At 39.9% G+C, this 25,517-nt stretch overlaps 2 protein-coding genes across 5 annotated transcripts in view; one reads left to right on the forward strand and one right to left on the reverse strand.

Annotated features, from left to right (window-relative positions):
• Window positions 1–14,291, reverse strand: alkal1 (ALK and LTK ligand 1). 3 transcript variants are annotated; one of them, XM_052109461.1, is made up of 6 exons: window positions 14,174–14,291; window positions 13,514–13,792; window positions 10,651–10,704; window positions 6,801–6,884; window positions 1,606–1,679; window positions 1–570 (listed from the first exon to the last, which is right to left on the reverse strand). In XM_052109461.1, the coding sequence occupies exons 2-5, from the start codon at window positions 13,779–13,781 to the stop codon at window positions 1,615–1,617; spliced, it is 471 nt and encodes a 156-aa protein (XP_051965421.1). In that variant the 5' UTR covers window positions 13,782–13,792; window positions 14,174–14,291; the 3' UTR covers window positions 1–570; window positions 1,606–1,614. The 3 variants fall into 3 exon arrangements, with proteins under 3 accessions (XP_051965421.1, XP_051965422.1, XP_051965420.1); XM_052109462.1 differs by having other exon boundaries at window positions 6,801–6,881; window positions 14,146–14,275; XM_052109460.1 differs by having other exon boundaries at window positions 14,146–14,275.
• The window catches only part of zgc:153738 (uncharacterized protein LOC558115 homolog), a 15,387-nt gene continuing 4,081 nt past the window's right edge, over window positions 14,212–25,517 (forward strand). The window contains exons 1-7 of one of the 2 annotated variants that reach the window (XM_052109459.1): window positions 14,212–14,716; window positions 18,459–18,786; window positions 19,529–19,648; window positions 19,737–19,922; window positions 20,005–20,076; window positions 20,638–20,843; window positions 25,074–25,158. In XM_052109459.1, the coding sequence (XP_051965419.1) occupies window positions 18,688–18,786; window positions 19,529–19,648; window positions 19,737–19,922; window positions 20,005–20,076; window positions 20,638–20,843; window positions 25,074–25,158 (768 nt within the window). In that variant the 5' untranslated portion in view covers window positions 14,212–14,716; window positions 18,459–18,687. Of the gene's footprint in view, window positions 14,717–17,053; window positions 17,298–18,458; window positions 18,787–19,528; window positions 19,649–19,736; window positions 19,923–20,004; window positions 20,077–20,637; window positions 20,844–25,073; window positions 25,159–25,517 lie in introns of those variants that run through there. The other variant, XM_052109457.1, reaches the window with a different exon arrangement.

Consider the following 25,517-nt stretch of genomic DNA (forward strand, 5'->3'; position numbering starts at 1 on the left):
TGCAATGAGTTTTCATGATTTCAAATAATTCATAATATAGGAATTTCTATAAGTGCCAACGTTAAATATAATGGAAATGACCGCATGGCCAGCAACTTAGTCAATGATTCCTAAGTTTTGTACATAAATAAAAAGTGTAAAGGATGAAATTATATATTTAAATTTACATTTAGAATAATACATTTGAAACAGAAATTTATTTGAGAGTAAGGATGGCTTGATGAGATTTATATCCAAATATCCTCTCTTTTGAGCAGGACAGAATATTTACACATCATTTTAATAAATAACTGACTGCAACATTAAATAATACTATCTTTGTACTATCTATCTATCATAATATATAAAAAGCAAAGCTTTTAAACAAAACTATATTTTAAAAAGCATTTTAATACAAACAAATTCTGATAAAAAGCAAAAGATTGTATTTTGTTTAATTAAGATGCTGTGAAATGAAAATTACAGTAAATAAAAACAAAATGACAGTTAACTGCAATGATTCGAAGGCACTTCCTTTGAAAAATATTTACTCCGACGTCTCTGGAGTTTCTTCTTTTATATCCTCAGGACCTGTGGCACATACAGAATTTTGTGTTACTTAACATTAAATGCTGATTATAGCTTAACTGTTTAAATGCATCTAGGAAATATTCTAAAATCTAAAAATCACCACTTTTAGAATTAACTTACAGTTGGAAAATTGTTTGAACAATACATCATACACCTGACACTGAAAGTAGTTTTAAATCAGCAACTGTCATGGACAGAACAAATTAACTTCATCTCTCTTCAATTTAATGGAAAACACTTATTCATAAAAGGCAATTTAATCATTTTTTTAATTGATTCAGAAGAAAATTTTTTTCTTTCACCTTTCACTAACAAGTTCTCTGAATGTCTAATTCCATAGCCGTCATGCTGATGATGTCACGGACAGACTGATTCTTTCTGATCCTAGCACACCAGTTTGGTGTTGAAAACAGCATGTGTTTCTAGGAATAATATTTGATCCATTTGTTTCTTGAGTTTTGTTGTGATTTCATCAGCTCTGGATGTCTAGATTGTAATTTATTTCTTTATTATAGAGTCTAATGTAGAACTATTCCATTATACAGTGAGTCTATTACAAACATGCAAAAAGAATAGTATCTCTGTAAATGTGACTGTCTTGAGGTTGTTTTCTGCCTGTATGCCTCAAAAAATAGCAGATGGCCCTGATTAAACTGACATTATATCTTACTCAATATTTCGACTAAGGTTTCATTCAAAGAAACATGCAAAGCTTTCCCAACAGTAACTGGGAGCAGGCTTGACTATCATATTACAAATGTCTTAGCTTTCTTGTGTCAGAAAACAAATAGAGTTATGTGAATTTCTATCTATTGTCTAATAGGTATTTCTTCAGAAGTGTTCTGATTTCATAGATTTAAAAAATTTTTCAACAGCATATGCGTCATGGCTATAACAAATATTATTAATGACAGTCAAAATTATGTGGATTAAATGGAGAAATTCAACATGGTTTAGTGCTCAGAACTAAACGCATTCAACATCAGAAGCATATCATTGCTTGAAGGGTTAAACAGCTTAAATGCTTGTACTTACATGCAGTTTCTATGACTGTGTGCAAAGGGGACTCATAGCTAGTCTTGTTAGCAATCGAGCACATCTTTTATAATCTGTGTGGGGGGAAAAAATACAAATAAAAAAAGAGGAATTTTACATTCAGGATGTTTATACAGGCAGTCACAATTTGGATCAGGGGTGAATCCAGGTTTTTAATCTTAGGGGGGCTCAGCCCCCAATGACACTATTAGATGTGCGTATTTAATGTATTCCACTCTGTAGCATAGATAGTATTTTTCTGTGTGTGTGTGTGTTTGTTCAAGAGCTAATATACTGTACATTTCAGAATATTGTAATTTTCTATAATAAGTACACTTATAAAGTTATAAAAAAACCCAGAAATAATATATATATTTTCCATTTATTAACAATTTAATTTTTTACAAAAATTAGCTTAGTTTAGAAAATTATATATATATATATATATATATATATATATATATATATATATATATATATATATATCGTATACTGTATATAAAGATTAGTTCAGATTTGTTCACTTATTCGTTTAGTAACCATTTTTGTAAATCACATTTTAACGGCAGTAAGTGGCAATAAATTTACTTCTTTTATGTGTTTTGGGTCATTAAACCATTTATGAAGCACAGAGACTGAGACAAGTCTAATTATTATACTTATTCAAATCAGCGTGTCTACTAAGAGATTTTATCAGTGTTTAAAAATCATAAACATTTCTCCCGCACTTTGTGAAATGCTGTGCATGACCATCAAGTTAGGTTATCCAAAAAAAGACAACATAGCCTAAAAGTATTTACAAGTTTCAACTACATCCTGATGTAATTGTAATTGATTTATAATTGTAATTGTCATTAGTCACATACTCTTACTTAATCCAACCCCTATGTCACCTTATTAAACAAGATTTCTGAACTAAATGAGCGACATGCCTCCTCTCCTTCAATCGGTCAAAAGACACTGATCCTCGCTCGTTCATGAATTGAATGAGTAAATGTGGAGTATTCGTTCATTGGGTTAAATCAGTGATATGCTCCTTTACAGCTCGCACTCAGATGCTATTGGCTCATGCTTTAGCCTGTCTTTACAGGTTGGAAAAACCACCAAATGCCTTGTGATTCAAAGAAATGCAGCATTGAGGCTGCAGCTGTTAAAACTCTTACGTGCTTATTGCACCGATTTGTAGGGGGGCTGAAGCCATCCAAAATAGGGTCCAGTTATGCCTATGCTTTGGCATACGTTGTAACATGACGCAAACATCACCACTTCAAATGCATTGATGAAATTCAAGGTTTTAAGTGGAGCTCTCATGCCACCATGGCATGACGTATAAAGTGTGAACATGGCTGAGGGTGAGATTGATCACTGTAAATAGCTTTATCTCTCAGCGCCAGTAATGTACTTGATGGGCCAAAATGACTGTGTGGGTTCAAGCACTACATGGTTCTATCCTTAATGGTGTTTGTGAAGACTGAACATCCCATTGCTGGCCTGTTCCAAGCACTGTTGATATCATTCTATCTCTTTCTCTCTCAAGGTGATACATTTGTATATCCCTTTCAAAAGGAGTCCAAAGCAGAACTTACCAAACGCTAACAAGTATCTTTAACAAGCAAGTCTTTAGCTGGAATTGCTTTTGACTCACCATTACATGACAACTTGTCCTGTTTCAAGTTTGCGTTGAGACAACATGAATAATTTTCATTGGCCATAACCGAATGTACAGAAATCCATATACTGACACAGACACATTGGAAAGTGATTTGATCATGAATTCTTATAATATAACAACATCATCCATCCATGTATATTATTTAATTTAGTACAATACTAAATATTTAAAAATAACTAATAATAGCCAATGTTTGGTATAAATTCAAACATTTTAAGAATGTATTAAAATGTGTGGTATAATGTAAACGTTTAATGTAGTAATATTTGTTAAATTATCTTGAAGTATAGTGACTTCATTTCCAATCAGTCCCTTTTTTCCCCCACTGCATTAGCATAACTAAATTAATCTAAATTCGCACAACAAATTGTTTTTCTTTGAAAAGGCTTAATGTAATTAGATGGAAAAGTTTTCCTCAATTTATTAAGTTAATTGAACATTTTTATTGTTTCAGTAGATCCTTGTTTATAAAAGAACTATCACAACACCCAGTAACAGAAACAAATGTAAAAAAGGCAGAATCTGTTTCAGCAATGAATTTCACAACATTTCTTTCTTTATGGAGAACCACCCATGAGGGCCGTGAAGCAAGTCTATGTCCACAAGAGAGAAAATAGCCCAGGCCGCTACAATTAAGGTGTCTCTACTTAAAAACGAAACAAAATACTTAAACAGCCAATGTCTAGTGGAAAACAAAAGAAACAATTATAGAAAAAAAAAATCCTAATTCAGTTGGTGAGAAGGACACTTGATTACTTTTTACATGTTATGCAGGCTCTATATACAGGAAATAATAGTCCCACTTTAAATTTGCCATTAGATTGGTATTATTTTATGGAAAAGTAAAATCCTCTCCTGGATACTAAAGTCCATAAAGACTATGGGGCGAAGAGCATTCTTGATGCTGTGTAACTCTGAGCTGATCGGCCATTGCTGTGTGATCCGCTGTGTTTGTGTGTGGGTGTGTGTACAGGCGGTGTGTTGGCTCATGTTCTTTGTTGTGTTTGGTGACAGTTGTCACGTGCTGGCACACATGTTACCCGTCGAGATAATCAGCGTGCAGGTCGGAGATCTTGTTTTCCACGTGTATTTCTTTATCCTCCCCTCACCAAACCTTGCTGGCTTATCTCCAGACTGCATAATTTTGTGTCAGTCCCTCTGAAGAGTTCTAGCCATTAATATTATTGAGCAATCTCCCGCTCTCTGTTTATTCTGTCTACGATAATTTGCCTCTTGTATTTAAGATTTTTTTTTTTTACCATTTACACTGTACTCCTCTCTACTACCAGCCCAGTGTCTGCCTCCCCTGTTTCCAGCCAAACCCTGCGGACCTGCTGGTAGTGACGCTTCGCTGGGTGCCTGGTGTGTGTCCTTTCATTCCACTCCGTGAGTCATCCACGGACATTTCCTACCATACTGCTTACCCTGAGTTTCATTGACTGTTAAAATAAACTTTTATCACCTGTATTTGTGTCCTGCATCTCAATACCCTGACAAATAAACCTGGCAGAATGGACTCAGCAGGTTCCAACCCAATCCAAGCCACACTCGCTCAGCAAGCGAAATTGCTGGAACAACATTCTGAGCTACTTGTTGGATCCCATAAGGCATTGAAGTCAGTGGTGGTCAAGCTAACTGAGCTCTTCGCCCAGGTAGAGGAGCTTCGCCTTCTCCCATTGCAGCAGCACCCTCCTCCATTCAGTAGTCGCCACCCAGTCTGAAACAACCTGCCGTGCTCGCCTGAGAACCCTGCATCAATCCACTGGCTCCATACTCCGGCGAACCAGATGGATGTCATGCATTCCTGTCACAGTGGTGGATCGCCTTCATGCTTCAGCCCTCTTCTTTCCAAACCGAGGCGTCCAGGGTGGCTTATGTGATCATGCACCTGGCAGCCTTTTCAGAATTCAGGACACTTGCTGCCGACGAATGGAATGAGAAGGCCCAGTGGGATGTGTTCTTCGGTGGTCTAATCAAGGCCATGAAAGATGCTATTTATGGCCTGAGTTACCCAGCGGCCTTGATGAATTCATCGGCCTGGCTATAATGGTGGACCATCGCCATGCACACTGCTGCAGCTTGCATCCTGTCTTTACACCACCTCCCCAAGTGCCTTCTTTCTCGCTGATGGCCGTCACTGAGCAAGAGGCCATGCAACTTTGGCGTACCCCATTGTCTCAAAGGGAGAGGAACGCCGGCGTCGATTGGGGTTATGTGTATACTGCGGGGGAGAGGGCACATCGCATCAAACTAGCCAGTAAATACCAGGCGCCCACCAGAGATCAGAGGACTACTGGTAAGCGCCACCAACTCTAATAAGTCCCTCATGCTCCATACATCTCTTACTCCCAGTGTGTCGCCGGGTGTCAGTCCTCATTGACTCTGGAGTGGAAGGTAACTTATTGGATGTGGTCCTGGCCATCACCTGGGGTGAACCTGTGGTGACAGTAGACCCACCTATTAACATCGACTCCCTTAGTGGCTCTTCTATGGGCCAGATTACTAGAGCCACGGTCCAGGTGAGTCTGAGGAATTCTGGTAATCATGAATAAGAGATTGTGTTTTATCTGCTACAGACTACTAACCCAGTAGTCTTTGGCCATCCGTGGTTGATAAAACACAATCCGTTTGGCCTCACCAATGCCCCAGATGTCTTCCAGGCGCTCATTAACGACGTGCTCCGGGACATGATTAATAAGTTTGCCTTCATTTACCTGGATGACATCTTGATTTTTTCTCTGTCTTTTCAGGTACACATGGAACACGTCAGTCAGATGCCTTAGAGGCTGCTAGAGAACAAGTTCTTCGTGAAGGCGGAGAAGTGTGCATTCCATGCACAGTCAGTTCGATTCCTGGGGTACGTCCTGTTGTCTGAGGGCGTGCGCATGGACTCTTCCAAGATGAGCTCTGTCCCAATTGGCAAATCCCAGATTCCCGCAAAGCTTTGCAGAGGTTTCTGTGATTTGCCAATTTATGTTTCTCTGATGAGTTCTACCCATTAATATTACTGGGGGATCTCCTGCTCTCTGTTTACTCGGTCTACACTGTAGCCGATAATTCACTACATTTTTGTCCTTTTTATTTTTTATTTACTATTTACACTGTAATGGTCCTCTGTGCTACCAGCCAAGTGTCTGCCTCCTGTTTCCAGCCAGATCCCATGGACCTGCTGGTGGTGATGCATCACAGGGTGCCTGGTGTGTGTTCTTTCCCTAGGTGTCCTTCCATTCCGCTCCACGAGCCATCAATGGACTATTCCTACTGTACTGCTTACTCGGAGTTTCATTTACTGATTCAATATATTTGCATTTAAGTCCTGCGTCCTAATACCCTGACAGTAACACACTGTCCAAACTGTTTTTATCTACAGAGAAATGTAAACATAGGCAGCCTATTTAAACTCAATGAGTAAGTTTGTGGTTTTGTCAATTCTAAATTGAATCTGCAAAAGAATCATAAACATTTCTAGTCACAGGTAAATGTTAGATATTTCTCTGAAGTTAAATCAAAGATGTATACGTACATGTTGGTTGGGAGCAATCCCTTGTGTTGTAATAAATCCTACTGAAATGTGTTCTGCATTCAGATGGAAACTTGACAGGTCCTGCTTGGGAAAAAATTAAGGTTCCAGTTATGATGAGGATTTTCCAAGATAAGTTACTCTGAAACCACACTGTCATCTTTTATCTTTTATCATTTCATTTCAAAATGATTGCTCATGCATTATGCCTAATCTCACAGACTAACAGTACAAAGATGATGAAGTTACTTGAAGGTGCTGTGTAGGTAAAGAAACTGAGTCACCTTTTCACTTGTGCAGAAACCCAGAAGACTTAATCATTCCAAAAAAGCTCTTACAAAGATCCTTTGTAAGAGCTTCCAGATAACAGATTTTCACACCAATTATTGTTGTCAGCCCTGGTCTTAGACCAAGATTCGCCATTGAATAATCAGCTTAAATGTGCTTTTCCTACCAACATGTGGCAGGAGAGATGCTTTAAAACACTTTACCCAAGTTAACCTACTGATGGCTTAAACTATGTGGCTGCCTTTATATTTTACAGGAGAACAATTGCATTACATTTAAATTTATATTTATTAATTTAGCAGATGCTTTTATCCAAAGCGACTTACAAATGAGGAGAACAATAGAAGCGATTCATCCAACAAAAGGGGCAGCAATACAATAAGTGCTGTTATACAAGTCTCACATAGCTTAAGAGGAGTACACACAGAAAGGAACGTTTTTAAAAAAAATTATTAATGTAACCAAGTGGTTCTCAACTGGTGGGTCATGAACCAAAAAGGTTAGGCAGTCCAGAAAAACTATGCAAATGCAAATAATAATATGCAATCATGCATAGTTGGCTTATCAACTTTTAAAAAGGTAGAGGAAATTCTTTCCAATTTCTTTTGTTGAGGTCAACAGCTGTGTCCAATGTAACTCATGTAACCAATAGACATCCTTGAAATCCATGAATAAAACTACACAAGGTAAAAGATATTACAACCCAGACTACATTAAATAAAGATACACATGCAACAAGGTTAAACTTTGTTTGTGCTACTCAAAATGTGGTTTGTGTGATGAATTATGTGCTGCCAAGAACACAAATCAACATCTAAGAGAAATTTAGAACCACTCAAACAATAAAACAAGCCTGTTGAGATGTTTTTCAAAGTTTTTTCTTTGCAATATTGATGAACGTCTAGGTTACGTATGTAACCTCCGTTCCCTTATGGAGGGAACGAGACGTTGTGTCAAAGAAGCTCCACTAGGGGTCTCTCTTGAGTGCCGAATATGCCTCTGATCTATGAAAAACGGCCAATGAGAATTAGGCAGACAGTATTTGCATACCCCCCCGGACATACGGGTATAAAAGCGGAGAGATACGTCGAGTTCATTCAGGAGTTTTCTGAGGAGCCGGAAATGGTCTGGTCACCACAGTGGCTCGGCTCAGCGATGTGGCCGGGAGGACACAACGTCTCGTTCCCCCATCAGGGAACGGAGGTTACATACCTAACCTAGACGTTCCCCGTCTGTCGCTCACTTCGGCGTTGTGTCGAAGAAGCAACACTAGGGGTCCAATTCAAATCACGCCATGCACTGAGCTGTGTACGTGTACTGCTGACTGTTTTAAAGGGACCGTTGTGCCTGGCCTGAAGGTGGCGAGGCATTCCAGCACTGACTGCGCACGCTCGTTGGTGAGACGTTATAATATTGAGACTGAGTCCAACTCCATGCCGAGAAAAGTGATGCTCTGAACCGGGGCGAGCTTGCTCTTTTCCCGGTTGACCTGAAGCCCCAAACGGCTGAGGTGCCCAAGCACCTGGTCTCTGTGAGTGCATAGTAACTCTCCGGAGTGGGCCAGAATGAGCTAGTCGTTGAGGTAATAGAGTATGCGGATGCCGGCTTCTCGGGGCGGGGCAAGAGCTGCCTCTGTGACTTTCGTTAAGACGCGAGGGGACAGAGACATGCCGAAGGGGAGGACTTTGTACTGATATGCCTGGCCGTCGAACGCGAACCGTAGAATTGAGACGTGGAAGTACGCATCCTTCAGGTCTACCATGCAGAACCAATCTAGATTCGGATGCAAGTTAAGATGTGTTTTTGCGTGAGCATTTTCAACGCGAGTTTGTGCAAGGCCCGGTTGAAAACCTGCAAGCCAAGATCGGTCGTAAGCCGCCGCCTTTCTTGGGTACGATGAAGTAAGGGCTGTAGAAACCCTTCTTCATCTCTGTTGGAGGGACACAGAGATTTGGCATGTTTGCCTTGTACTCTGGAAAAGTGGACGACCGCGAAGGGGTCGGAGGCCTGGCAAATTAAATGCATAACCGAGTCGAATACCCGGGCCAGTCAGTGTGACGGGTTGGGAAGTGAAAGCCACGCATCCAAGCTCCGTGCACCAAAGGGACGATTATTTTTTACGTACCCGACAAGGCTTCGCAGCGGGGTGGAGCAGGTAGTACGGCGTCGGGAGGCGCGGACGCGTCCCGAGGCTCTGGTACTGAGAAAGGCTCGAAGCACTTACCTTGCTCCGCACACCCGGCAGGGTTATTGACTGAGGAGGAGGTCCTGTAGCAGAGTCCTCTGGACTTGTCAGAACCGGCCGTCCGGGGAACAGTCGTGGGACTGAGGCGGAGGGTCCGCGTCCAGCGTGCCGGGACTGTTGAGGTGTGGCAGCAGAGTGCCGTGAGACCAGAGACAAAGGAAATAGCTCTTTTACTGAGAATGTGGGAAATGAAATAAATTGAACAAAAGATTCTCCTCCCGGCCCTCCACCGGGGGACGGAGTGGTCTGCTTACCTGCTCTGGAGCTAACGTCTTGGTCCCTGGGTAGATCGTCTCAGGAGCCCTGGGAGCCTTGCAGGTCCTCGAGGGGGTCCGTGAGACGGGGGCGGGTGGTCCGAGGGGGCGTACCCGGTGGAGCTGCACCCGCTGCTGTCCCCAGATCGCCTCCATAGCCAGCCACATCATCCTCAATCCCATGGGAAGAACGAGCAATGCGGGGGGGCGGCTGGAGTGGCGTGCTTTCTATTGAAAGTGAGCCGCGACCATAATGTTGCCATGGTCATGTTCTCGCAGTGAGAACATGAACCATCCACAAACACTGCCTCGGTGTGATCACAACCCAGACACACGAGACAACTCCTGTGGCCGTCTGAAGCGGAGAGCACTCTATCGCATCCAGGAACTACACAGGGGCGGAAGGGCATCTTTATAAAGACGCGTCCTGGAAAGGACTTTCAATGTCAGCTGTGTATTGCTCTTTTAGAGGAAAATATCTCTTTCAGAGAAAATCACTCTTTTATAAAAACTCTTTTAGTTTTGCGCTGTTGAATCTAATGTTGCCGTGCAGAGGAGGAGAAAGCCACTGAAGTGTGCCGTAGATCCAACAGCAGGCAAGCGTCAGAGGAACAGGAACGGGTGTGTAACTCGAAGCTGACTGCAACACGACCATCGGCTCCGAAGAAAATTTCTGAATGAACTCGACGTATTTCTCCGATTTTATACCCGTATGTCTGGGGGCGGGGTACGCAAATACTGTCTGCCTAATTCTCATTGGCCTTTTTTCATAGATCAGAGGCATATTCGGTGCTCAAGAGAGACCCCTAGTGTCGCTTCTTCGACACAACGTCGAAGTGAGCGACAGACGGGGAACTAACATTAATGAACAATTCATGTCAATGTTTGATTTTAAGGACGTTTTTGTTACTTTTGCATGATAAGCAATATTGGTACTGTGAAGTCACTACTTGATGTCCAATATAAAATCTGGGTCCTAAAAACTAAACCAGTTGAGAACATCTGCTATAAGCATTAAAATGAATTCACCGAGGAAGAAGAAAATACACTGAAAGGGTTTTTTTACCTGTAAAATGTTCTATAAATTTGTCTTTCATTCTTATGTCTCTTGGGACAATTTCTGCAAGAGACAAACAAAAAGACATTTTTAAAATTGGCTAAACAATACAAAGCTCTATCTTATCCATATTTTGTTTGATTTTCATGACACTACAAAACAGAAAATGAAAAGACTTCCATCTCCCATCTATAAGACATCTAAAATAATGATATTGAGATTAGTGTTTTGAGTTTTTTGGGGGAATAGAACAGAAATAAGACACATTACAAAGTGGCAAAATCTGTAAAACTTCAATACCATAGTGTTCATTGTGTTTTGGTAAGGATATGTTTTTGTAATTCAAGCATTTGAGCAGTATTTGAGCAGACTTAATTAATTAAAACATGCTGCTGTTGTCATATGTTAAATTGCCCAATGGATGTGATTTAGAGTATTTAGTCTGAGAGTGATTACGTCATCATTCTGCTTCCAACTCAGCCATTGTTCGAGTCTGCTTACTTAGTGCTCTATAAAGGGATATCCCACAGACTTCTATTGTCATAAAATTAAATAATCAAAATTACTATTGATGACCCCCTAACCACAATCCTAACACAACTTCTGCATTTTTAGAAGTTAATAAAGTCATTTAGTATTTTCAATAAGCAATTTTTCTTTTTATGGACCTCCTTAAAAGGATTTTATTGGAGGGTAAGTTTGCAAAACTGAAAATTTAACTTCTGTTTGTGACTCCCCACAATGCAGGATGAATTTACAGTGAATCTTAAATCTATAGGAACAAATATTCTGGTCAGTGTTCCCATTTCAGATATCTGTTCTTATGCCTGCATAGCATGCAAACATACAACAACCACTTGGAAAAGGTCTCCTCTTAATATTATGATATAACTGATTACAATCACACATGCCAAATGCTTTACTGTGATGACTACATACATGGTGCAAGAAAGATGGGATGCCCACCCATACCATAGTGAAGTGCAATCCCAGACTGATAATCCAGGCTTGGGGTCCTTGCTAATTATGCACAATCTGTGGCCTGCCCAACTCTGGAACACTGTCCCCACATGCAGACCATGTCAGTTCCAGCCTACTTTAGTAAGGAGATTATTGCATACAAAGTTGTAATGCCTATCAATGTCAGGCCCACAAATCCATGCTGCAGCTAATTTTAACCTGCCTCAGAAAGAAGGATGACTGACACTCTGTTATGAATGAATTTGAGTTTCCCCTTCATTCAAAATATAGCGGCTTTCTATGTGTATATGTGTATGGCGTCTACACAGACATTCCTCCTGCAGGTCACTTTTCCATTATTGATATGAAATTATGCAGACTCGCTATTGATCTGAATATAAGCATGTTGTTGCACCTTCACTATCTAAACTTCACTATCAATGTGCAGTTCTGTTCAGAAGGATACAGTGTTTAGACTGCTTGGTTTCAACAAAAGGATATCAGCATTACCTAGGTTTTCAAATCAAGCATGTTTTCATTTGACTAATATAAATCTCATTCCAACTCTTGAAAGAGAGTAAATAATCTCCAATCAGAGGCCACCCAAATCAGCAAAAGCAGATGTTTGTGGGTGTAAATGTATTTCTTTGGCACAAGATTTGAGTCTAACAATGTACATGTCAATCAATATATTACTTTTGGTTACATCTGTGACCTTTAAATGGCCAATTGTGAATCAGCCCAATGAGAAAATTTTCAAAAAATAACATGAAATCCACAATTGCATCATTACGTTAGTCTGCCTTTGGTCCCTTTTGTGTAATGAAATATTCTCAAAAATCTCAAACATGTCTATAAACACATCAAAGAATTCACTTACTTTCTTAAAATGAAACAAAGATTTTTGTAGGTGCATTTTTTTTGTAGAACACTCCATGCCATGGACCATTCAGTAGTTGCTGTAAATATACTATATGTAATTATCTACGTAATGAATCAGTGCTATTGTACAGTATATACCAGTTTTCCATATCAGATATACCAGGTGTTACCCTGAAGTCTCCCACCTTCAAAGCACAACTGGTAACACTCTTTGGACAATTACATCCATTGGTATTAAGGTATAAACAACATGGCAGAATCTCCAGCAAACACACTAACCTCCATTACACAATAATTTAAGGCATATATATATAATATACATATATATATATATATATATATATATATATATATATATATATATATATATATATATATATATATATAAAATCTTCTATGGGTCCAATGAAAGAAACTTCAAACATATCATATATTAGAACAGACACCACTTAGTTAAGGGAATAGACCTTTCTTGTTTAGCATTATAGAATTAGATAAGCCTCTTCTCCATCTTGGGGGCCATTACCACCTAGTGATGCATGTATAATGGTGTCTCAGAAAACATGAATCTAAATGACAAAGAGGAACAGGCGGCTTTTGTTTAAAAAAACTAAACAAAAAAACTGCCTCTGCAATCCTTAGATCTACACAGATGATTTCAACATTATGTGATCTGTCCGCATTATGTGATGAAGACCGTGAGCACTCATTTTACAGTCTCCTCTGGGTTTTGCTTAGACACTCTTTTGATATACAGAGTTGTCTTAATCCCACTTCATATCTTTCCAATACTTTTTTTCATAATGGCCCCCCAAAATGTGGGGTTATTTGTTGCTGTCATTGTAATTCAGACCTGACCACCTATAAGTATGAACAGCTATCTTCTGTCCATGCATTCCTGTAAGTGATTATAGCATTACAAGTGGTCTAACAGCAGTTGATAGGCCTATGCAGAAAAACTCCCACCAACAGAAAGGCGTTAATGCCAAGGATTACATTTGTATCATCACCCGATCTCAAATCAGCTTACCTATTGGTCTGCGGCTGTCCGCCTTGGACAAATGTGCAGTCTTTTCACGCGAAGAAAACTTCACATCTTGAGATGCAGAGTAGAGGCCACTGGTAATGCGTCTGGATGCAGGCTTGTCCCGCTGGTTGTCCCCGATCACTTGCAAGATTAGATTAAGCAGAGTTTCTCTTTCCTTCTGCTTTACCTCCTTGCTGTCCATGCACTGGCTGGAGGTGATGAGCAAAATGATCATACTCAATAATATGTGCCATCTCTTCTCAGCCCGCATGGCTTTCCAGCCTGATAAAAGATCAAAACAAGCAAAAAACAGTGGTAAAAACTTCATACTAAAAGTTCTATCTGACCTAACTATGAGATATGTTGGTGTAACCCAATATATTTAAGTTGATTCAGTAATATTACTCAATGAATGTAGATATTCCCCACATGAAGCACATTTTGGGTTAAAAAGTGTTTTTCAGTGTAATGGAACAGCACTTAAATGAACAGGACACGCAATGACCTAAATCAATACAACTATTTAAACATATTCATTCTACATGGTTAAAAATACCACTTAAACTTGATAATGTAGTATGTATATTAATAGCCTATACTCCTTTAACTTGGGCAAATAGAAAGTAGCAACTTACGTGATTATGTATTGGTGAGTGCTTCTACCTTAAATGCTGTGGACGCAAAGTTGTCAGAGAAAAATATATCTTCCAACAATTCCTGATGTCACGCGTGAAAGAAAGATGTCTCGCCTCTTTCTTGAGAACATGCGTCTTGTTTTTATACGTCAAGTGCGACGCTTCTTAATTCAATCGATTTCGGGTGGGTGGCAAGCAATGTAGACATCTTTCCCTGAGTTTTTTTTTCCTTTTTCAACTCGTGGTCAGTTCATTTGACAGTCGCCCCTCCTTTCGTTTCAAAGTCATCACAGATAAGTTAAAAGATAACTAAAAAGTGTGCCTCAAAACTCTTCTCTCGGCATGTTTAAAAGGATCAAATCTTGCAGAGATTCGGATGCGTAAATGTTCCTGGAGATATCCATTGCACCATTTGTCCCTCAAAGGAAATGACGGGCAACTTCAGATACCTATATACTCAATCGCGATAGAAATGCACTTGCATAAATGTAGCTAAGCTATAAAAATAACGTCTGGATGTTTTTGTTCATGGATGGTCGGGTCTTGTGACTGCCCTAAGCGCGCAATCCTGGTAAGCTCTGCTTGTTTCCACCTCCCAATTCAAGTTTGCACTTGGCTCTCTGCTAGTCTTACACGCTTAACACATAAATTCCAGTGTTCTTAGATGATCTTATAACAAATAGGTAGCCTATATATCAGCGGCTTGATTGGGAATGATGATTAATATTAAATTAATATTCATTTTCTTAAAAAAAAAAAAAAGAAAAAGAAAAATATTAAATCTCTTTCAATGGAAGTGAATGGCCAAAACGCAAAACGTTCACATTTCTGCCTTTAAACCTTTCAAAATCTGCCCCATTCACTTCCATTGTAGGTGTCTCACTGTAACCTGGAATATTCATTACACAATCAATTCTGATTGTTTTTATGCATACATACATACATACATACATACATATATATATATATATATATATATATATATATATATATATATATATATATATATATATATATATATAAAACATTACCAAATGGCAACTAATGTTTAAAGGAATGTTTTCTATTTGTGGATAACTTTAATATTTATTAGGATTAATTTAAAAGTATTTCAAAGTAGTTTCACTCAAAGTTGCTTTTGTTGCTTTTACAGGGATGTCACATTTGTAGCCAATGTGAAGAACAACATTTTCCTTCCAGGCTAGTTCATACTGACATTAGGAACAGAAAAACAGAATACTTCATTGAGATGAGAACTCTGTTGAAAATATAACATTTTAGTTCTACTTGAAGCTTTTGGGTAACAGTAGCCTACATACATGAATTGTTAAGGACAACAGGCTACTATAAGAATCTTAAAATAGTTAATCATTTATTTCCCCAATATATATATATATATATATATATATATATATATATATATATATATATGTGTATGTATTTTAACCCTCATACACTGTTCGGTCATTTTTGACCGTAATCAATTTTGTTTCTTCAATAAAACTGGTTTCCTTTATCTTTATCTTATCCATTTGATATCTGAACACATACAAAGAAATTGGAGTTGATTCAGTCAAGTGGTAGAAAAACAAAGTTACATTTGTACTATTCCTGGTCAGAAGTGACCACCATAGGAAATGAATGGGAAACACTAAAAATGGCAGGTTTCTTTTAATTATTTATTATATAAAATCTAAAAAAAACAGCCACAATGCCGAAAAAACACACACAGACATGAAGGGGTGAGAGTACCAAACATCAAGAGTGCAAAACACAAACACAGACACACGCACGCACACACACACACACACACACACACACACACACACACACACACACACACACACACACACACACACTGTCTGAACTGGTCAGACTATAAAACAGAATATATATATTTTTTAATTTGTCAAAAAATGTGGGTAAAAAAACACCCAAAATGCACAACTTCAGTGATTTTACATTATTTGATTTAGAGTTGTTACATTTCGTTCATAACAATTAAAAGAATAACACGTTTATTGTTTCCAGTCACTTTTGACCAGGAACAAATGGAACATGATTTAATGATAAACAGTGCATAAGGGTTAACTTAAGCTACTTAACCATTTAACTTCATGCACCATTTGCTCTTTGCATCTGACAATGGAATGCTGCATTTTGCTCTTTGCAAATCTTATAATCTCAGCACAAACATACAACGAGTAAGTGATTTGTTCCGTTATATATCACCTCTAACCCAATACCTAAGACTTGCTATAATTATTTGAATTTTTTAGCCTACTTACCACCATGTGAACTCTCTTCTGACGTTATTCACGGGAGTAAAGTAACATTGTTGGTATTTGGCGACATCACGTGGTGTGTTCTTGGACTACATGCAAAATATCCGCTCACACCCTCTTACTTTCCACGTCTACTTATGCATGTACAGTTTTATTGAAATAGTTTAACATTTAGTTTAAAGTCTTTTTAAACTTTGTTGTTTAAATGAAGAAATGTTCTTAAATTAAATTATGTGTAGGCTATATGTATTAGATGCCTAGTGGAATCGATTGGTCTTTACCGTCCTGGCAACAAAGTGTCATTTATTATCACAACAATACAAAGGATTATTATTATTATTATTACAACTACTACTACTACTACTACTACAAATAAAACAACACATTATTAGTTGTGTAGTATTAGTTGCAATTGGATGTTTGGAGTTTTTATTAGTAGGCTATTTAAATATGACTCAGCATACTTTTTTAAAAGAAATCTTTGAAAACTTCCGCAAGTAAAATTTTTCTAGCGAATGTCATAAATTAACTGTTAAAGTGTCTAATTTGTATTCGATATTTGAGCTTCCGTTCCGTGTTTACGTTACCTTAGCAACCAAGTTGACAACACGTTTCGGCGAAGTCAATCAGCAATGTAAACGACTGCTGCTTTAAACATTTATTTAGCTGAAGATTCACATCGCTATCTTTTTATGTTTTGCTTTCGGAAGCAGAAAGTTTTGTTCTATCAATTTATATAACTCGTCTTTATGCCAGGAGCATTGACGTGATAGATCTACAGCTACAGCTACAGATTCTGTGAGAGACGTCAAGAGAACATGCTATAATTCCTGCAGTTTAGCGAATTTTTAAAACGATGTCTCACAGGTTTGTAGGCTATAACCCAATGTCACATTAACTTTGCTCACAGGTGTGAATGCTAGAAAATATTATCTCGATAGATGTAAAATATTATAACTTTGAATAGTCACAAACTTGCTATGGTTTAATACTCAGTATTTAATGTTTGGTGCTTCTGAATATAATTAAAACATGCAATCATTCTCTAAATTATCTATCACTCAAAAACACCCCCTCTGTGGAACACAAAATGAGATGTTAGGCTGATGGACTGACAGCCTCAGACCTCATTAGACCTCAGTCACATACACTTTCATTGAAAGATGAATGTGATTTTATGATGCTATAAAAGTGAATAGTGACTAGGACTAATGTTCTGTTTAACATTTTATTATTTTGTGTTCCATGGAAGAAAGAAATCCATATGGGGTTGGAACATGAAAGTGGAGTGTAATTTACATTTACATTTATTCATTTGGCAGATGCTTTTTATCCAAAGCGACTTACAAAAGAGGAAAACATAAGCGAATCATCTTAAGGAGACAGTGGTACGAAAAGTGCCATACTACAAAGTTTCACTATCATCAGAATAGTATACAAAACAGATTTAAGTGCAACAAGAAATGTAAATCATTTTTTTTTTTTTTTTTTTTTTTTAGTGACCGGTTAAGTGCTTTTGGAAAAGATGTGTTTTTAGCCGTTTTTTGAAGATAGAGAGTGAGTTAGCTTCCCAGATTGAGTTGGAAAGGTCATTCCACCACCGTGGTAGGATGAAACTGAAAGTCCGGGAAAGTGTTTTGATGCCTCTTTGTTTTGGTACGACAAGGCGACGTTCCTTAGCCGACCTCAGGCTTCTGGTGGGAACGTAGCTCTGCATAAATGTTTTTAGGTAGGCCTATGCTGGAGCAGACCCAGTGACTGTTTTGTATGCCAGCATCAGGGCCTTGAATTTAGTACGTGCATGAACCGGCAGCCAGTGGAGAGAGACAAAGAGTGGTGTAACATGTGCTCTCTTAGGTTCATAAAAGACCAGACGTGCTGCTGCATAATAAAAATTGTCATTTATTGGTGAACTATCCCTCTCATTTAAAATCCCCTTTAATGTTACAACATTGTTTTTAATTCATTGTAAATTCTTTAGCTTGTTTGTTTTAATGCAATGAGTAAAACACAGTTTGTCTTCAACAGCACATACAATAACCTCTGGTGTGATGCGCACGAGGAGCTTAGCTGCTTGCTAGAACAAGAACTCCCTGCGGAACCACTCAAGCCTGAGAGAGACCGAGTGGTGTTCTTCCAAAGACTAGCCACCCTCTACGTCTGCTATGTTCAGATTTTCAGGCAGCTAGAAGAGGCCTATGACCAAAGTGTTCACCCCCAGAAGAGGCGTGTAATTCGACAGGTGCTGGATGGTGTGATGGGCCGTGTTCTGGAGCTAAAGAATGAAATGGTGGAAAAGGAATTTTCAGAGTACCACTATATGGATGACGTAATCCAAGACCTGAAATTATCTCCTGTGAGTTTGTATAGGTCATCCCTTGTGGTCTAGTGGAATTTAAAGGCATTGTTCACCCCAAAATTTTAAAAATCATTTACTGCCATCCCGGATGTGTATGACATTCTTTCTTCTGTAGAATACGAATTAAGCTAGAAGAGGCCTAATAAAGATTTTTAGAAGAATATCTCAGCTTGGTTGGTCCATCCAACACAAGTGAATGGTGGCCAGAACTCTGAAGTTCCAAAAAGTACATAAAGGTAGCATAAAAGTAGTCCATATGACTGCAGTGGTTAAATCCATGTCTTCAGAAGATATATGATAGGTGTGGGTGAGAAACGGATCAATATTTAAGTCCTTTTTTACTATAAATATTCACCTTTGACTCACCCGAACAGTATGTGTTGATGTGCACAAAGAATGCCAGTCACCAAAAAACAAAAGAAGAAGAATGTGGAAGTGAAAGTGTATATATATATATATATATATATATATATATATATATATATATGTATATATAGTTCAGGCCACCATTCACTTGCATTGTGAGGACCAACAGAGCTGAGATATTCTTCAAAAAACCTTTGTTTGTGCTCTGCATAAGAAAAAAAGTCATACACATCTGGTATGGCGGATGAGGAAATGATGAGAGTATTGTTATTTATTGGTGAACTATACCTTTAACAATGTATTGACAGTTGTCTTAATTTAACCTTTTAAAAAATATATATCTCATACTCTCTATCCTTGTTCTTTGCCTAAGGAGGACCTTGAGATTCCAATCCCCAGGTATTTCATTTGTGAGCGGAACAAAGTGCTTCAGGACAGAGAACGAATGTTTACAACTGTATTAACCCAAATGGAGGCAATAGAAAAACCAGAAGTGAGTTAAATATCTTTGTTTTTCACATGTAGTTTGTCATAAACAACAGTCACTGGATAGTTTCAGACTACTGTCTTGCCTCTTCAAGCCTCCTGTAGAGCGTAAGCTGACACTGGAGAGAGCCATTAAAATCATCCAGGTGGCAGAAAGAGCACGGCAAGGTCGACTAAGGGCCAAGTTCATGAAAGAGATCCATAAAGATTCAGAGAGACAGAAGAAAGCTAAGGAAGAAGAGGCAGTTACCACTGACCAGGCTGCAGTTTGTATCCAGAAGGTACAATATGCTTATACTAATATGTTGAAATTATATTAGTTCAAACAAAACAATTCTTAAACTAATCAAAATCTCTATTTAGGTCTGGAGAGGCTTCACTCAAAGGAAAATTACAAAAAGGTTGCGTGAGGAGGAAATGATATTTCTTGGAATGGTACAATGAATTATATTTTTACTTAATTCATGACATGTACTATTGTATTTATTACATACAAAGCATATCTTCAGAATTATGTGCTCTGTATTGATATTTGTAAGTAAACTGTAAAGATTTTGTGATATTCACTATGCTTCTGCAGCTTGACCTCAGGTTGAATATGCCACTACCATGTCTGCAACAGTAGGTGGAACTTTAATACTGGCTTTGTCTGAAACCAAAGGCATCTACTGTGATGCCTCGCTGCCTAGACAGTCAATGACCTAGCTGGTGGTTTTTGCACGAAGGCACATTTTAAGAAAGCTGGTTTTAGACAGACTGCCTTGCAAAGCACCATAACATCATGTCTAAATGATCTAAAAGTAATTCATGTCAGGTTTAGAGATAACCAAGAGAATTTAACGACTACAATGCTTATTGTAAAAAACAATCATGTGAAGGCACCTTTGTGGGATAGACAGGACACTGGATTCATCTGAACATTGGATTCAGATGATCCATTTGTCTGGTTTTTGACATACTGTCTCCATTTTTATTCTCTGGCTTGGCCATTGTTAGGCCATGGATCCAAAACTGTCCTATCCATCCCCATCTGAGTTGGTAGTCCAGAACAATGAGACCAGCAAGCGGACCAGACAAGGCGAGCATGAGGATGACTATCTGAAGTCCATCGGCTCTGTTGTATTTCAGCTCAGGGAAGTGGAGGGCCCTGAAATGAAGGAGGCCATGAAAGATCAGATCCGACAGTGGTTCATAGAGTGTCGGTGAGGCTCTCAATTAGTCAGTCGTTTAACACAAACATGGGTTACCACGAAATTAGTCTTACCACTCTGTTTTACCAATCTTGTCTAAGAGCATAATGTTTCCCTTTAAAGCAATAGTTCACCCCAAAATGAAAATTCTCTCATCATTTACACACCCTTATGCAATCCCAGATGTGCATGATTTTCTTTTATTTGCTGAACTCAAATGAAGAATTTTAAGAATTCTTAAGCTCTTTTGGTCCATTCAATGCAAGTGAATGGGTGCCAAATTTTTAAGCTCCAAAAAAATACATAAGTCTGCATAAAAGTAATCTTTAAGTCTCGAGTGGTTAAATCAATCTTTAAATAAATAATCTTCAGAAGCGATATGATAGGTGTGGGTGAGAAATAGATCACTTTCACATTCTTCTCCTTGTGTTTTTGGTGATTCGCATTCTTCATGCATACCGCCCCCTACTGGGCAGGGAATTTCTAGTAAAAAAGGACTTAAAGCAGTCATGTCATGAGGACAAATTTTACTTGATCTTTCGACATATAAGAGGTCTTTCTACTATAAAAACCAACTCAAAACTCAATCCCAAATGCAATAAAAGCATTTATTGAAACCAAGCTGTCAACCCAGATAGCAAAAAATGTCCGCACGGCTTCGTTTTGGCGCCGTCCCCAAGCTGTCGGCTATAGGTGCGTCTCACTGGCGGGGATGAAGCGTTTGCCGCCGAATTCGTCACGCCCATTAGCCTCATTCTCTACTTCCATAATATTGTGAGGTCACAAAGAGTACTCATTAATTCATAACTGCCTTTACAGCATCAACATCAATGCCTACTTCACATCATCGCACCCTTGGCCCCACCCACTGGCCCTGGGGCTTAGTTCGAAAACACACAGAGAGAGAGAGAGCAGGGCAAACAGTGTGGCCTAGTGTGGTCTAACTATTTCTAAACACCAAATGGGTCCCATCTGGATTATTTTGAATAATTTTTGTATATAAACATAGACTACACAGACATCTTTGACTATTTTTACTGTTGTAACCGCCATTCCCTGATGGAGGGAACGAGATGTTGTGTCGAATGAAGTGACACTAGGGGACTTCTTTGAAGGCCTCGGTTACCTCTGAACTTGAGAAAAGGCCAATGAAAAATTGGCAGATAGAATTTGCATGTCCCTCCCCCGGACATACGGGTATAAAAGGAGGGAATCATGCATCATAGTATACCATAGCAGTGGCTCTGTTCAGCGTCGTGGCCAGGGGGAGGCAGTTGCGTGCCAAAACAACAGGCTGCGTCTGAATGCACGTACCCTTCCCCAATGCCCCATAAAATCATCATAAAGTTTTTAGGTTCCCGGCACCCCAAATAGGGGAACAAAGCGACGTGTCAAGCATGGGAGCAGGCCACGCCAGCCACGCCTTTTCTCTCTCTATGTTTCTCACGAGTTAAAGTGGCTGGGGCCATTTTAATGCTATCACATGCATCGAGGAAGGCGTTTCCAACTCCTATTCTCAGGGGGAAAAGACCCCGTGGAGACCACCACCTGCCCAGGCTAGGGGGAGGTAAAGAGTGGCAAAAATACGTCAAATGGGTTTTCAGGCCACATGTGGGAATGGCGCGGTGGTAGATCCTACCTGCTGTGAGGGAGGAGTTGCTACAAACACGGCGACTGGGGGGCAGTGGGGAGACGTGGGTCTGCCTGTAGGTGGACCGTACCGTGGAAAATACACACAGGTGGATTAATCCAGACTAGTGCCGATCCTGTGGGGCACCTATTCCAGTACAGAGTAATTTTAGTACCCGTAGTGGTCGGGTCGGGGAATTCCTCCGCTGAATTCACGGACCACAGGGCTAGGGAGAAAGAACATCCAGGGAGCGTGAATCTAGTGGACTCTCCTGGGGGAAAGAGTGCACGTGATCACCTCAGTAGAGGGGAAAGGCGCTATGTGCAAGCGGAACACCCGGTCAGACATCCCGCATTCCCGAGTTCTATGGGATCGGACCTGAGAGAACACAGGACGAGACCGACTCTACACTGAGATTGTAATATCTCGTAAAGGTATTGGGTGTTGTCCAGCACGCTGCTCTGCATATGTCTGCTATGGAGGTGCCATTGGCCAGTGCCCACGAGGATGCCACACTTCTTGTCAAGTGAGCTCAAACCTGCAAGGGGGCAAGCACGGCCTGGGTGTGATAGGCCAATACGATGGCATCAACAACCCAGTAGGAAAGCCTCTGTTTCCACTGTCAACCAAAGCAGACAAAGAGCTGCTCAGAACATCTAAAGCTCTGCATGCGGTCCACATTGGTACGCAATGAAAGCGTGTTTGTCCCAAGGGGAGCCTGCACTAGGGAGTACCAGAGCGGGCAATGGGAGGTCTCTTGGGAAGCGAACATGTCTATCTGTGCTTTGCCGAACCAATCCCAAATCAGCTGGACCGCCTTGGGGTGGAGCCTTCACTCTCCGCTGAGTGTACACTACTTTGTCCCTGAAGGGGGTCATAGGAACCTTGGGCACGTAGCCCAGTCGCGGTCTTAGGATGACATGGGTGTCTGCTGGACCGAACTCCAGGTAGGTGTCGCTGACAGAGAATGCTTGCAGGTCCCCAGCCCTCTTGATGGAAGCGAGCGCGATCAGGAGGGCTGTCTTCAAGGAGAGGGCTCTGAGCTCGACTGATTCTAGTGGTTCGAAGGGGGGTCTCTGAAGGCCTGGAAAGACCATGGAGAGATCCCATGAGGGGAACGGGCATGGCCTGGGAAGGTTCAACCTCCAGGTGCCTCTAATGAACCTGATAATCAGATTGTGCTTCCCTAGATACTTACCATCAACTGCGTTGTAGTGAGCCGATATGGCGGCTACATAAACCTTTAAAGTGGAGGGGGACAGCCTCCCCTCATCCTCTCCTGCAAAAATTAGAGCACTGACCCGACTGCACATCTCTGTGGGTCTTCAGATTGAGAAGTTCCAGAGGTCTGGGATGCCAGAGGGTGCCCCGTCCCTGAGAAAGAAGGTCCTTCCTCAGGGGAATTCGCCAAGGAAGGGCCGTTGGGAGGAGCATGAGATCTGAGAACTGTGTGGATCTGTGTGGGCCAGTAGGGGGCCACCCTCCTTGACCTTGCACAGCACCCGTGCAAGTAGGCTCACTGGGGGAAATGCGTACTTGCGGGGCCAGCTGTGTGCCAGCGTGTCTGTCCCAAGGAGAGCCTCCACTAGGGAGTACCTGGAGGGGGTTGGGGACTGGAGTGGCGTTCCTCCTCAAGAAGGACAGCCGCGAACGCAACATTGCCATGGTAAGGTTCTCGCAGTGAGAACATGAGCCATCCACAAATGCTGCCTCGGTGTGATTGCTGCCCTTACACATGAGGCGGAAGGGCATCTTTATAAAAAAGGACGTTCAACGCCAGCTGTGTATTTGCTCTTTTAGAGAAAATAAAGTATTTACAGAAAATACTCTCTTTTACAAGCGCTGTCGAAGCGCCCAGGGGCAAAGCTGCACTGCTGTGCAGAGAAGGAGAAAGCCGCTGATATGCGCCGTAGATCCAACAGCATACGTTCTATAGAGGTGAGTCGAACAGTATGTGACTTCAGCTCGCTGATTGCACAACCGTTCGGCTCCGAAGAAGAAATCTGAATGGACAGGCATATATTCCCTCTTTTTATACCCATATGTCTGGGGGAGGGACATGCAATTTCTGTCTGCCAATTTCTCATTGGCCTTTTCAAAAGTTTAGAGGTAACCGAGGCCTTCAAAAAAGTCCCCTAGTTTCCCTTCATTCGACACAATGTCGAAGTGAGCAACAGACGGGGAACTGAATGTTTAGACTGAGGGCCAGAAACAGGATGGAAAATATGATATATTACTATATTATGACTCTTTTAATAATAATAAAAAACTTTCACTAACATTATCAGTGAACATCAGGGAAGATATTAAAACTTTAAAAAAGAGCATTTCATGACCCCTTTAAAAACTTACCTGTTTCTCACCCACATCTATCATATTGCTTCTGAAGATATAGATTTAACCACTGGAGTCTTATGGATTACTTTTGTGCTGCCTTTATATGACTTGCATTTTTGTACCTACAGAGCTGAAATATTTTTCTAAATAAATTAATTTGTGTTCAGCAGATGAAAGAAAATCAAACACATCTTGGTTGGCATGAGGGTGAGTAAATGATGAAAGAATTTAAATTTTCCCTTTAACATATAAGTAACATGAGTACTTTTGAAAAGTGATGCAACAGGTTCATTTCCTGACTACCCAGAAGAGGAGGATGGAGGTTCAGCTCTTATATTTGCTGATAAAACACCTGAGCAGGTAAACATATTTAGTACAACCTAGGCACAGTATGTACATTTTAAACAACAAACCTATTTAATTTCTAGAAAGGGCTCAGGGGATTTGGGTCATTCTGGTGAAATTGTCAAATTATGATATTTTTGTGTGAAATGTGTGTGCCACAACCAATTTAATTGACAGCATTCTGAACTTAGTGACATCATTTGCTAGATTTAACTCTATTCACTGTTGAATGGAAAATACATTTTATTTTTGTTTATTTTTCATTGGAATATCAAACAACTTAGTTGCCCAAACATCCTCTTAGGACAGTATCCAGGCTTGAGGAAGGTTCAGCAGTAACATTTTCAAATTAAAATGTTCAGCACAAATGGCAC

Source organism: Xyrauchen texanus, chromosome 37 (genome assembly GCF_025860055.1).
Source record: "Xyrauchen texanus isolate HMW12.3.18 chromosome 37, RBS_HiC_50CHRs, whole genome shotgun sequence".
Lineage (NCBI taxonomy): Eukaryota > Metazoa > Chordata > Actinopteri > Cypriniformes > Catostomidae > Xyrauchen > Xyrauchen texanus.

What these genes read in the sequence shown, in the direction of transcription:
- alkal1 (XM_052109461.1), bottom strand. Translation starts at nt 13,781, where the DNA reads ATGCGGGCTGAGAAGAGATGGCACATATTATTGAGTATGATCATTTTG. An exon ending in GGACAGCCGCAGACCAATAG is followed by an intron (nt 10,705 to 13,513) that starts GTAAGCTGATTT and finishes TGTCTCTTGCAG; the next exon opens with AAATTGTCCCAAGAGACATA. An exon ending in ATTTATAGAACATTTTACAG is followed by an intron (nt 6,885 to 10,650) that starts GTAAAAAAACCC and finishes TTTTTTCCCAAG; the next exon opens with CAGGACCTGTCAAGTTTCCA.